The following is a 14,396-nucleotide window of genomic DNA, read 5'->3' as shown; positions in this document are numbered from 1 at the left end:
TTACCCTCTCATCCAGTTTGGTTGGGTAATCATGGAACATGCTGCTCTTTTCTTGCCCAACACCACTGTATTATTTCTTAAATGTATACAGTTTTAGAATGAAATGGGATCAACTAGCTAACATTTAACATCTTAAATGCCCTAAGAACTGATGTACTCCATAAGTAATGATACTACTCTCAATAAAAATCCCTCTGTCATAAGAATCTTTTTTTCATAGAAGATTTTGTTAAATAGCAGTTATTTAAGGGGAAAAAATCATCATGGCTTTAATTTCTCAGTAGTTAATAACTTCTAGATCTTAGGAGAAAGCTAACTCCAAGAAAGTGTAGCAATTTATTACCTGGGGAGAGTTCTGTGGCAAGAAATTAAAATGTTAATGAAATTATGTTAAAAGAGAAGTGGGAGGGGATCACTGCTCCTTGTCTATAGCTACTTATTTTAAAATAATTTTTCAAAGGCTACCATCTAAATTGTTAAACTGAAAGAAATGTCTCATTTTCAACAAGAAATCCTTGCTTCCTTTCAGGTGTCTTACTGGTTTTGTTTCGGGTTTTTTTTTTTTTCCTAATTATATTTCCATTTTCTCCCTCCTCCCTTTACTCCTGCCCACCGTCAGACCACTGTGTTTCTTCTGGATCACTGGCTCCTTCTGGATCACTTTCATGCTCATGTGCCTTCTCGGCTTTCCATCAGCATCCCCTGATTATCTTCACTGGCCGAGGTATTTGTGACCCTTACATCTTCAGTAGCTTTTCTTACAAAAAAACATGGGTATGTTTGGCCTTTCAAAACTAAATGTTACCCCCCCCTTCCCTCTGAGAAACATTGCTCTAAATTATTAATTTAACAAGACTCATATGGTAAGATCATGAACAAAGGCATAGCATGGGGCATTTGAACTCCCAAGTGGCTTGAGTTTTTGGTTGTGTAAACATGTGGTAAGAAGAGCTAGTGGGACACCATCATACTCTTTGTCTCCATAGTCTGTCTTGTCATTAGTAAAGAGAGAACTTTTAGAAAGTGAGAACATAAAATAATAAGAATCAAGTTTTCTGGGGTTTTTTGTTGTACAATTTCACTTTTCCCATAAACTTTAAGATAATACTTAGCATTTACTATGTGCCAAACACTGTTCTAAGTTACCTTGTGTACTAAACCATTTAATCTTCATAACAACCCTATGCTGTTGGTGGTGTATTACTCCCATTTTCTAGTGGATAAAACTGAGACACAGAGCAGTTAAATAACTTGTCCAAGTTGTTGGAAGCAGTTAAATAACTTGTCCAAGTTGTTGGAAGATGGTATGGTATGATGTTGGTTTTTATATTCACAAATTATAATCTCTTCCTCTTGCCCATCCTCTATTCTTTGGACCCCATGCTGGAGTAAACTCTTACCTGGAATTTATAATAGAGATTCAGAGACATGTTTCAGAATAGCACTAAATCAGATCTTTAGAAATAGTGGTACCTCCATAGGAAAGCATGGCCCAATCTAGTCCAGTTCTATTTGGTACACTGAGCAATTGGTTTGTCATTGAGACAGAGTTTGAGTGGGATACCATATCCTTTTTCTAACCTCAAAATAGGGGTGCCCAAATATGGCAAAGCAGATAAATTAAGGAAAGTGATAAGCTAGTCTTAAAATTATTGATATAAAAATTCTTGGAAATATCAGCATATATAATTCTCTCAAAATGTAATTGTGTTTCTATATTAGACACTATTAATATAAGTCACAATGTCAGTCAAAAAAGTGTGATCACCTTAAAATCTGAATGCTGCCCACATTCCTGATTTTTTTTCCTAAATTTTTCATGTAGGAGGAAAACATATTTCTATAAATGACTTTTCAAAGGCTCTATATAGTGTGGTGTGTACGTGTATAGATGTAGATAAGCAAGTAGTTACATATAGCTAACACTTCCTGAATGCTTACTACGTGCCTGACTTCACTCTCAGGTTCTTATATTTATTAGCTCATTCAGTTTCAAAACAACCATATTCTATTTTTTTTTTTTTACAATTGAGAAAAATGAGGTACAGGGAGGTAAATTTGCCCAAGGTGATATATATGTACGTTGTATATATATACAACACACACGTAGATATACAACATACATATATACCAATAATAAAACTCTAGAGGTATTCCCGTCAATATTGGGGACAATGCAAAATAGCCAATTAATGCACTGTAATTAGACAAAAATATGGAAGAAGAGTTATAAAAATTGGTAAGGAAGAGGCCATCTGATGATTTTATGTCATATATACCTGGAAATCCCCAGAGCCTCAGTGAAGCACTGATAAAGGCGCGAAGAGGTCACTGACATACCTAGTTTTCTATGAATAAAATAATTTTTTGGACACCAGTAGTAACTAATCAATAAATAAATGAGAGAAGGGGGGAGAAACCTTCATTCACAGCAATAAGACAAAAAATATTTTAAGATAAGCTTAATAAGAAATTTATGTCTCTCATGAGGAAATCTAGGGAACTGTATTGAAAGAAAAAATTTCAGTAAGTTCTTTTTTGTAATTTACAAACTATCCTGTGAATTTCAGGTGTACGTCATAGTGATACAATATGTTTATACATTACAAAATGATCCCCATGAAAAGTCTAGTTACCATCAGTCAGCCTACAAAGTTAGTACAATATTCTTGACTACATTCCTGTTCTGTACATTAGGTCTACATGGCTTATTCATCATGTAGTTGGAAGTTTGTACCTCTTAATCCCCTTTATCTATTTTGCCCACCCCCAACCCTTCTGCACTGGGTAACCACTAGTTTGTATTCTGTTCCTGTGAATCCGTTTCTATTTGTTTTGTTTTTTTAGGTTCTGCCTGAGTGAAATCATATGTTATTTGTCTTTCTCTGACTTACTGCACTTAGCATAATGTCCTCCAGGTCCATCCATATTGTTGCAGATGGCAAGGTCTCACCCCTTTGTATGGCTGAGTAATATTTGTGTATGTACCATATTATTCTTGATTCAACAGTTGAACAAATCAGGGTGCTATTAAAGCAAGTATTACCATAGCACGGTCTCCACCAAACTCCCAACAGCTTTTTGGTTAAAATCTGTCAAAATAATTGTAAAGTATCTGGAAGCATGTACATGTAAAAATAGCCAGGATAAAAATATGAAAACAAGGAGAAAAAATGTAATGAGAGAAGACTTGCACGTGCAGGGTTCCCAATATATAAGTCTCCATCCCTGATACATTGTACAGGCACAGAACTAGGAGATCAATGGGACACAAATGGAACTGTGGAAATAAGCCCAGGTTTATAAGACATTAGTATAAAATAGGGTCCTATTACTCCCTTTGCTCAAACTCTCCGAAGGTTTTTCATCTGAGAATATGAGCCAGGGCCTTAGTGGGATCTATGATCTTGCTTCTCAAGATAGCATCCATGGGCCAAGGGCAGTGGCGTCCGCTGTGAGCTTGTTAGGAGGCAGAGTCTCTGGCCCCACCCCTGACTTCCCAAACCAGAACCTTGAACATCTTCACAGAGCAGATGCTATATAAAGTCTGAGAAGTGCTGCCCTTCAGAGCTCCATGTGACCTGGCTTCTCCTGAGGGTCCCTTCTGCCCTCCACCTTCTGACTCCCCTCCCTGCTCACTTACCGCCAGTATGACTGGCCAGGTTGCTACTGCACACACACACACACAAATTGAGGGCTTCATTGAGGTGTCTGCACAAATCTCACCTTATCAGAGAGGCCTTCCCTGACTCAGAGTTTCCTTCTAGCCTTTACCATCATCAACTGGTATGTATGTACTGTTCATGTTCCATTGCTCCCCCTGTGAGCTTGGTGACAGAGAGGGGCTTGCTTCATGCTCACTGTATCCCCAGCACCTGGCACCAAGGAGGTGCCCAATTGCTGAGTGAAGCTGGTATTAAAAACTGCAGTTGAGATCTTGAAGAGTCCTGTAGAGGGAGAAATTCACGCAACTCTTGTTGTTTATTGTAGTTACAATCTGTGAAGTTGCTGAAATGAACCATCAGTCCTCAAGGAAATACAAGACTACGTTCCTGTGAGCCTCTGGTCAGAACATTCTCATGGGCCCATCAGCACATAGCTTGTTGTATGCATGTTGCTGCTGTTTAAAGACACGTTATTTAAGATCTGTTGACTCGTGAATGCTTGAACTCGCAGCCAGCAGCGCGGTAACTCCTGCCCGCCCAAAGCTCACCTGCCTCACATCCCTTCTCCGTCAGGCACCTGCCAGCCCTCCCGCACTTAAGAGCACTGGCCAGCATTCGGGGGCTAGGGTTGGAGGCAGTTTACATGGCAAAATCTCCAACAAACACCCCCGAATGCAAAAAGACCTAACACCAAGTGGTACTTTTTGGGACATGTGACTACAGTATGAGAGCTTAGGGAGGCAAAGCCTCACTTGGTTCAGCCTCAGCTGGAATGTGTCCTCAGGCAACTCAGATTTTTTGCCTCTCTGCACACGCGCATGTCCACGGAATGACTCTGAAGCACCAAGAGTATTAATTTGGAGATTACAAATACATTTTTACGAGTAGGCGAATCTGCAAATGCAGAATCTGCAAATAATGAGGACCAACCACACATCCTTCTTTCAATAAATATTTATTGAGTTTCTCTCTGCTCCCAGAATTATCCACCACTCAGACATTTATTGAGTCCTGGCCTTATGCCAAGCCCTGTGCGCCACTCAAATAATCCAAAGATAAATTTAACCATGTTCCAGGGAAGGTTTCCTGGCAGAGTTGGGTCTTAGCAGAGTCTTCAGTAGTAATGGGTAGGATTTTAATATGTGAAGCTGTGGAGAAAGGTATTTTAGAAGAAAGAAGCTTTAAGTCACTGGGCTTCTTAAACTTGGGTGCCCATTAGACTCATCTGGCCTATGGCCAGTCCAGAAAATAAACATGTAGGTGTGAGACTCTGGCAGCAGTCTATTTAAAAACTTCCCAGATGATTCTAGTGTGCAACCAAACTGAGAGAAGTGTTGCTGTAAATACTCGTGTTTGGGTAGAATATAGGTTATGTGAAGGGAAGGACAAATAAATCTGGAAAAGGGATTTTGACCCAGATATTGAAATGCCATCATTTATTTAGCAAACATTTATTAAGTGCCTGCTGTGTGTCAGGCACTTTGCAGGGTCCTGGAGACACATCAGAAAACAAGACAGGAATCCCTGCCTTGTTAGAGTTTACGGTCAAATGGTGTTGGCAGCTGTTTAGGATGATTCATGTTCTAAATTTAACTTATTATAGTATACGATGATTTGCATTTAGAAGGAATCTTGTCCTAAATGCTCAGAAATCTAAATTATTACATCGCCCTCTGATATGAATAGAACTCTGTAAAGAGAAACTCTGTTATAAACTTCTGTGCTGATTTCACTCAGCATTGTCTAACACAACCATTTATTTTGTCAGCCTCTCAATGTTTTTTCAATTGCTTGCACACCAGGACAGTTGTCTAAAACCAGTAGTGTGCAGTAATTTAGAATCACTGGTATGAGGGCCATTGGAAGTACTGACTCAGGCATTTCATTCTACCATCTAAGAAGAATTGGTATGTAAGGCATTATTTCTGTCTTGATTATCAATAGGAATTTACCTGGAACTCATAATAAGAAGAACTTCTATTGGGTCATAGCTGGTTTGTAGTTGCTTTCGTATTGTTTACTGCATACCATGCTTTTTTTTTTTCCCCTGAGTTCCTTTACACAGTACACTCTTAACACACTCTTCCAGACCATTTGTAAGAACAGACGGACCTCATGATAGAGCTTTCATTTAATCTTCATAGCCTGACTCTGCCAATCTCTCTTTTCCCAGTGCTCCTGACCAAGCAATGTTTGAATTAGTTTGCTAAGTAAAATAATTTAATGCCTAAAGAACAAGCCCTGTGCCCATCCTCAGCTGGGATGGATAGCCCGGAGATAGAATGATGTACACAAATGAGCATATACTGGATAGAAAATGGCATAGACCATGGGATTGGTAAAGGTCCATAGCATCAGGAGAGAAGAGTTGAGTTCTGATCAGGCTTGGATGATGGTGTTGCGAATATTATCATTACTCTACCAGGCAAAGTGTCATTAAGTTGTTAGAATTCAGAGAACATCTTGTGTATATTTTATATAAAATCACACTTTTGGTCAGCTTTTCCTCAGAGTTTCAGTATACTTAATATAACTGTATTTTATTAATATGGATGATAGCATGTGCTTTCTACACCTCTTTTAAAATAACTTATGGCTTTTTTCCATCATGAATTTTCTCTCCCTTACTCCCTTATTCATGAGCTGTGTTAATAACCTGTTCCATCGGTGTTTAGGATATCATTGATATTCCCTGAGCTTTTCTAAAATTCCTTGATTATTTACGAGTTTGATGAGAGTTGAAGATCATCTTTTTAAAGTCTTATTTGTTTAATGAATTTTTTAAACTACTGCATGGGAAGTTAATACTGGGAAATAAATGAAGTCTTATACTGTGGGTTATGTTGTCACTTCAAATGCGGAAAAGTGTTTCTTTTTAGACCACAAGGAAGAGATAACTATTTGGGGGGATTTGTTTAGTATTTGTCTCTGAAGCCTAAAGAGAATTGAGGTTTGTTCACTCTGAGTGATATGGCACTGAAAGATTGTCAGACCTGTAGAATTTTTATTTTGAGAAACATTATCTTCCCTCTTTGTTACAGAATTTTTTCTTTATTTTTTAAAACCTTTCCCTTAATGTGTGTTTTGAAGTAGTCTGATCAGTTAATTTATATCAGTCTTTTTATCATTTTTTTTTCTGTAATAGTTCTTTATAGCAAAGCTTTTGTTGACAGTTGTTTGAAGGGGATGTTTTTCCTGCCTTAGTCCTGAACCAATTGAGAAATAGACAAAGAGGCCAGGCAGATGGACATCAAAATAGCCCCCACCCCTTTTTTTTAATAGAATGATTGCAGGACATGGCTTAAGAGCTCAGCTTGAAGGGCTTAATGACATTGAACCCTCCAAATTAGAAAGCTTTAACCACCTAGTCTCAGGCAGTGCTGGGGAGCAAGGCAGTCATGGACTCTCTGCCCCTGGGGAGATCCCAAAGAGACAAGTTCAGAGGAAGGGACCAGGCTTTTCTCACAGAATTCCTCTTCCCAGGCTCACCCACCAGATGAGTCATCCTCCAGTGAGGAGGCTGAAGCCAGAGCAGGAGACCACAGTAAGAGGCCTGCTCTCTCAGTCCGCAGCTGCCCTGAGCATTGACAGTAGCCTCAGTGGGAGAACCAGGGCTACAGGGACATTGCAGAGAGCTGAGGGCTCTTGGGAAGGTCATCCTGACATTAAAGAGAAAACCTGCCCGGGAGCACTTCTGTTCACATGTTAGTACCTGATTGATTTTGCTCCATTCTCTTACACTGTGTGTGTGTAAGTTAGGTTTTTTTTGTTGGCTCTTTTTATTTTTTTTAATTCTCAAAAATAATACAAGTTTTTGCTGAAATTTTAACATTTCCACCTTTAGAGGACAATTGGGAAAATCTGATAGGACAGCTTTGTTTCCATGGGGTTATTGTGAGGATCAAAAGAGATTGTATATTCATTGGGGAACAAATCTATATTAAAAGAAAGGTACCAGGAAGTGGGCTCGCTACACCAGTGATCAAGATGATTGATTCCAAAGATGAGCAGCAAGGCCCACGTGTTCACCTTCAAACTTCAGCCAATGGGCCAAGGTCCTCCACATAGTTGAAGCTCCTAACGTTGGACACACCACTGGTCCTGACAGATGCTCGTGTGCTCCCAGAACCACGTGCTGCCTCCCGTTCTGGCTGTACACCCCAGGTACTGGGGCACCCCACGCTGAGCCCAGGGTAGTTGTTTGTATTTGCTTTGCGGTGGCAAGTGGACCAGGGCCTGTGACTGAGAAAGCCAGACGGGGCTTTTCACCTACAGATGTTTTAATGTGCTTAACGTTATCCAATACTAGCAACCAAGATAGTCTAAATACCACAGCAGGATCTGATTAGCTTTTTCAGATCACTGCCTTTATTTGCTGTTTGCAAAAAAGCTTAATCCAGTGCTAGAGATCAGGCTCCCCGTTGAGCCCTTGGGTAGTTTTCTTTCCTTTGTGTTCTCGGTGGCAGGAATTAGTGAGAAGATTCCTCTTCCTCCTCCTCCTATTCTCCTCCCCCCCCCCCCACCCCTGAATTAAAGCTAGAAAGTAGTAACTATAGTAGCAAGGGATAAAGAGAAGAAAGCAATCCCAGGGCAAAAGAGAAGACTTTGTATTCATACTAAATAGTTTACTTTTTATACACAAAAAAGTTTTAATATGAATTCATAAACACTGACCTCACTTACTCGTCAGTGCATAGCTTAAGTTTCATTAGGTTTTAGTTGTAATCACTTTGCATTAATGTCTAGTTTTAGTTTTTATCTTACTAAATCAAACTCGGTTTTACCAAAAGAAGTACATTTACCAATCGTCCGACTGACCTTGATTTATATTTCTCCTTTTACTCATGAAATTTCAAAAAAATACTACACCACTTACAAAAAAATTTAAAAAGATACATTTTAACTCTCTTCATTTCTGTGTTCATATGTTTACCCAAGACGTAAAATTTGAATTCTGGGTAATTCACCTTATAATTTGCAATAAACTGTAATATTAAAGCATTAATATTATCTTTAACAGGCTTCTATGAGACCATAGGCTTAACCATGCAGAAACATTTCTGCAACCCTTGGCAAAAGAATAGTTTTCTTTAGAAATTAGTTTGGCATGCAGACATAATAATAATAATATTAATAATAACGACATTTAGGTTAAAATATCTTTACAGATTTTGAAATTTCTAACATTTTGGGAATGATATGCTTTCATAAAATATTAAGCTCTTTTGAGGAAAACTGCAAGTGGTGATGTAAAGCATACGTTGTATTTTTTATTTCTGGTAACAGTAATTTCTTTAGGCTTTTAGTATGCATAATGTTCAATGTTTTCTTCAGTGAGATAACTGAAAAATTTTAACTATGTAGAGTAGACCTTCTCTCTCTTACGGTTGTAAACAGAGAAAATCTTCTTTACACTTGAGTGGGCACAGTAAGTCCCAACAGATACTACTTTTCCCCCAAATATTCCCAAGTGACCCTAATTGTGAGCATCCTTGGTATTTGTATATGTGTAAAGAGAGACTGATTTAGGTGGTTTGGGGTGCTTTACCCAAATCTTATATCTTGGAAAAGTCTAGGCTCTGTGTAATTCAGCCTATATCAGAAAGTTGTGGAAGCAGCTCTTGGCTTCGCTCTTGTCATCTGTGCTGGAATGAAAAGTGGATGTGTGCGTGTGTGGGCGGATGGGGGGGGCACTATTCACAGAAGTAGGTAGTAGGACAGCTGTACGTGTCTTTTTCCTTTTCCTTTAGCGGAGAGCTAGTTTCACAACACCTAATGTTGTTTGTATTTTGATTGAACTTTTGTAATAACCAGAGACCACTCAAAATGTACATTATGCAGCTCTCAAAAGGAAGTAGCCCTGGCATTATAAATACTGCAGTCTGGAACTGTGGAAATAAATCTGGGGTAATAAGCTTCCTCCCGGAGAGGCCGACTTGTATATTCTTCAAAAATACTACATTATTTCTTCTTCATAAAGTTAACTAGCTCCTGAGCTGACATTTGAGTATTACATCTGAAGAAATTTTATGAAAAATCAAATGCTTTTAACAGGTATAATATGTTGTGTATTAACATAAGGAAAGCTTTTAAGGACCTGAGTAACTAGAACCCATAATAAAAGAATCTTACATTGCAGTTGGACATGCATATATGGTGGGCTATGCTGGTGATTTAGGTTGAAGTTAAATAGTTTTGTCTAAAAGTACAGTTTGGATGACACATTTGGCACACAGTTGAATCACACTTGTTTTATCTTCCTACACTGTGCTTTTAGTGAACTTTCTAAAATTCTGTTTGTAAGCCCTTAAGCCTTCGTCTTTTGCAATCTTACTTTCATTATCTCTCTCCTTTTTTTTCATTTTATTGCTTTGCAGCAAATTAATATCTAAGAATGTTTCAGATATCCTAGTGTTTGCAGGGAAATAGTTTTACTAGAGCCTTCTGTCCCACTTCACTACCAACTCATTAAAGAGAAGGGATTAATGCAGTAGGAATTGCTACTTTGACACACCTCCTGTTCCTTATTTCTCAGAACCCAAAAACTAATAGACTGGAGTAAGCCTCAACTTTTTGGAAACCTGCAACTTTTACTACTTGAAAATATAATTGGTTTCTTTGTTTCGTGCATGAAAAACAAGGAGGAAAAGCTGAAGGCTGCCCAAGCCAGGTGTTTCTTGTTGGCAGCCTGCTGCCTAATGACTGGGCTCCCAAAGAGCAGCTGCCTACGAGTCGGCTTTGTCTGGCCTATTGTTGGAGCACACCCCTCGTTAATACACATGCTGCCCCGGGCAGACCCTGAGAATGACATCAACTTGCTTATCTTAGAGACCTGCGAACCTGACCCCGGGTGCTGAGGTTGGCTTGCATCTGCCCGGCCAACTAATTGTGAGCTCTCTGGCCTGTGATTGGCTGTTACTCTACTCGGTAATAGGTTAAGCAAAGACATTGCCATTCCATCTGTTCAACCATTCATTGTTCTTCTTGCCTGCCTGCAAGTCTGCAGCTAAAACTGTGTTAAGGAGCTACTGCTGAAGCTGCTGCAGAAACCAATGTCTTTGTATTTTCCTGCTAACGTGAGTATCTGGGCTGCTTAATGCCTCACCAGGTAAACTTTGCTAAATATTGAGAGTATTAATTTGAACTCTGTAAAGGCCAGAAAACCCCTCAAATGAAAAGCTACAAATTTTTCCATAGTGCCAAAATACAACAAAATTCTCTTATGTAGATTATGTCTAGAGTCACATAAATAATGACAGCTTCACAAATGTTTGCAAGGCATTAGGCATGGCATGTGATCATTTGGTGCTTAAAGATAAGTTATAATAGGTTCTAATGTTTTGATAAACAATGAATTTGGGTTTTATATTGTCACATTCTTATGTTTCTTCAAGTGTCACAATCGGACTTAAGCGATGTAAGCTGGTAGTAAGATTTGATTTTTTTTTCCATTGTCTTAAAAATCTAGCTGGGAGAGATGGGTTGACATACAGGTAGATGTTTCAGACAGCTTGTTGTAAATATGATGACGAAGCAGCCACCTGCTTTGTCAGCAGTTTCAGTAGTCACCTGTAGTTTCTAATTTCTCCCACCTTTCCCCGTCCCCCCCCCCCCCCGCCCTGCATTAGTTTGAAATATTAAATTGAAGGTGTCATTGAAGGGACGACTGCTTGCAGGAGTTCTGTAATGGGGAAAGGAGGAGGAGACAAAGACGTTCATCTATCAGTTGGGAGGGAAAGAGTGAGCATAAAGGGTTAAAAAGAGGTTTTCATTTCTACCACATGCCCTATTGTGTGAACATATGCATGAGTCTATTGAAAGTTTTCAGAAGATGGGCAGGCCACCAGTTGCTGGTCTCCTGCAGTTCCAGTAGACATCTGTTGCCCCAGAGCATTAACCAATCTGTTCAAAGGGACATCCTTCCTTTGTTAGCCAGAGGGATGCAGACAACAGCACTCACTGAAATACAATGGTAATTAAATACACAGAGACTACAGCAGTAGGTATTTATTACATATTCATTATTTTATTTTCATTGTTCTCATAGTATTACCATTTGGATAACAACCAGAACCCACTTTATGGCATTGTAACTTTTATGTTACAAACAAGCAAATTGATTTAACAACTTTGTGGTCTAATATTCCTAATTAATGTGAGGCTTTTTATAATTTTTTTTTTTTTTGCCACTGGATTTGAGGTGAAGGATTATCCAAGTCATCTAATGAGAACTTTCAAAGATCTCACCAAATGGGGGAATTGGTGTGTATACAACAAATTTCTAGTAAATAACCGTATCATAAAGCTGTTTTCAGTTAGTACAAAGTTTTTTTGACAATTAAAATAATTAGTTCAACTTCATCATCTACGAAAGTAGCATGAAAATTTGGAGCTTTTTCAACAACTAATATGTGATTTTTTAACTTAGTAGGCCTTTAACAAGAAAAATTATTTTAGTTTCTAGTAGAGTATCTGGAGGGAGTCGTCGTCTTTATAAGTGTAGAAATCTGTGTTCAGACCATTATATTTTTGCCGAGTGCTTTTGTGCTAATGAATACAGTGTATAAGGGCCAATTACAGTGTCTTCCTCATATAAAGCTTAAAGGTTAAGCCATATTTTTTGTAGTTTTGTAGTTTTTTTTTATGACTATGGGAGTACAAACACTGACCTGTTTTGTGTGTGAAATTTTCTCTATGCTGCTGCTTCATGAAATGAGGAAACTTATCCTTATTAGTTAAGAGTTGATTAATTTAAAAATGAGTACATCTAAGTAAATGCAAAATTTAAAAGTCTAACAAATGATTTAGTAATTAAGGAGAAAAATATTTTCTACCTTACCTGTAATAATAAATTTTGTGAAGTTATTGGAGTCTTTGCTATCTTTTTCAACATTATATTGATCATTTTTATGTCATTGAACAAAAGTGAAGATCCTCTACTGTTCTTTGTCCTAAGCTTTCTTATAATAATTCCTTGTAAGTTTTACATGTGACATTACTTGAACAAGTACTATAGCCTATGAAAATATTTTTTTCAGCTTTTAGATCTTAAGACTGGCATTTAATTTTTTATTAATGATTTCTAGATACTGTGAAAAGAAATTTGTGTCATGTTAAGTCATGGCATCTTTTACTCATTTCAAGTGGGCAAGGAAGCATTTCAGATTACAGTTTTAAAAACCAAGTGTTTCCCATTTGGTCACTACAAGTAAAGTTATTTCAGATTTAAATTATGTAACAGAGAAGATCTAGGCCCGGCAACTGAACTCCTTTGCCCATATTTGTACTATTTCATATTTCGTCTACTGATTGACAGGAACTAAAAATAATTATTTAATTGTTTGTTTAGGACAAAATAACATTGGGTAACTTTCTCTGAACTATCCAGTGAAGTATGAAAAAAGAAGAGAAGCCTGTCAGTATAGGGAGAAAGTTCAACCAGAATATTTTAAAAGAAAAAATATTTTGACTAACAAAATTAGATGTTAATTTGTTTTAAAAGTAGGGTAGATCAGTGTTAAAAATCATGTTAGCCCAATTATTGTAAACTTTTTACTTTCATAGTATCTATAAATTTCAGAAATTATTACAAGTTAAAGGTATGTGGAACTCACCACATACATTTGTATATACAAATGAGTTTTCTCTCGTTTAATATTATAAAAAGCAAATTGTTGATAACCTCATTTCCCCCTATTTTATCATTATAGCCATATAATAAAATTATATAGTAGAGTGAGTTTACATAGGATCATGAATACTTTTTTTAAATATTAGACTGAAGTGTTACAGAAAGACTTAGATACTTGTGTAGGGTGGATAATTTTTAGTTTAAAAACTTGTAGTATTTGGTTTTGTTGCTTTGAAAAATGTGAAAATTAAGAATATTTTCACTTATTCTCTAAACATAACATTTCACTTCCATGTTCCCCGGTTCCATGTTTTTCATAAAGTATTCATCTTGTTTGAACCAGTCCAAAAGGAAGACACTTCAGCTCAATATTAAAATAATATTTCCTAGTTCAAGTCAGGGATTTGGTCAGTGAGTCATTATCTTGAAGAATTATCTCACAACAGCACTTATGCAAAACCCAAACTTTTCAGGGGAGATCAGAACGGTTGCCCATTAAATACACTTCCTGCAGTCAGAGCAGATTGTGGGCTTTCCCGAACAATGATGTCGGAGCTTCCAGATCGGTTTGGCAGCTGCATTGTTCTCCGAGGGTAAACCAGACGCACTTAAGTCCCAGTCTCTTTTATAGGCTTTTGTTCATACCAAATTATTCTTTCACTGTGCTAGCATTCATGATGGCATGTTAAAAGAGTGCAGCTTAGCAACCAGCTTTTGGTTGCCAGGCAGCCCAGCTTCCAATAGGTTTTCCTTGTTCGGGATACTTTTGCTGGGAGCTCTGTGAAGGCCACAGTGCAGATTTTTCTTTTAACTGTATCCCTTCATTAGGATTCTGTTGTGATTTGTTACTTGCATTATGGTGTCAGTATATTACAGTAGTTAATAAATCACTGAGTGTAAAGATTTGCTTTCAAAATCCCTTCATTTAATTCTAAATAATTGGGCTCATGCATATCCATATTAATAGAAAAAATTGAAATGGATACAGCTCTATAACGGAGCAGATGTATATAGAGCTCTCCTAAGGAGTATTTCTTTTTATCAGTTGTGCAGGCCGGAGCCAGGAGAGCCTGAAGTTTCTTTAAAACTAATAAATGCTA

The 14,396-nt window shown here is 37.7% G+C and overlaps 1 protein-coding gene across 6 annotated transcripts in view; it reads left to right on the top strand.

The window, feature by feature from the left end:
- ZC3H12C (zinc finger CCCH-type containing 12C) overlaps nt 1–14,396 on the top strand; it is a 76,160-nt gene that overhangs the window by 17,660 nt on the left and 44,104 nt on the right. The window contains exon 2 of one of the 6 annotated variants that reach the window (XM_072729887.1): nt 620–724. The exons of 4 other annotated variants lie outside the window; for them this stretch is intronic. Coding sequence is in view for 1 of the 2 variants with exons in the window: in XM_072729883.1 (XP_072585984.1) it covers nt 10,718–10,741 (24 nt within the window). In the remaining variant the exon portion in view is untranslated. Of the gene's footprint in view, nt 1–619; nt 725–10,590; nt 10,742–14,396 lie in introns of those variants that run through there. One more of the 6 variants, XM_072729883.1, reaches the window with a different exon arrangement.

The sequence above is a fragment of the Vulpes vulpes genome, chromosome 12, assembly GCF_048418805.1.
Source record: "Vulpes vulpes isolate BD-2025 chromosome 12, VulVul3, whole genome shotgun sequence".
Classification (NCBI taxonomy): domain Eukaryota; kingdom Metazoa; phylum Chordata; class Mammalia; order Carnivora; family Canidae; genus Vulpes; species Vulpes vulpes.
Note: the sequence above shows the minus strand (reverse complement) of the source record. Positions and strands in the feature narration are given on the sequence as shown.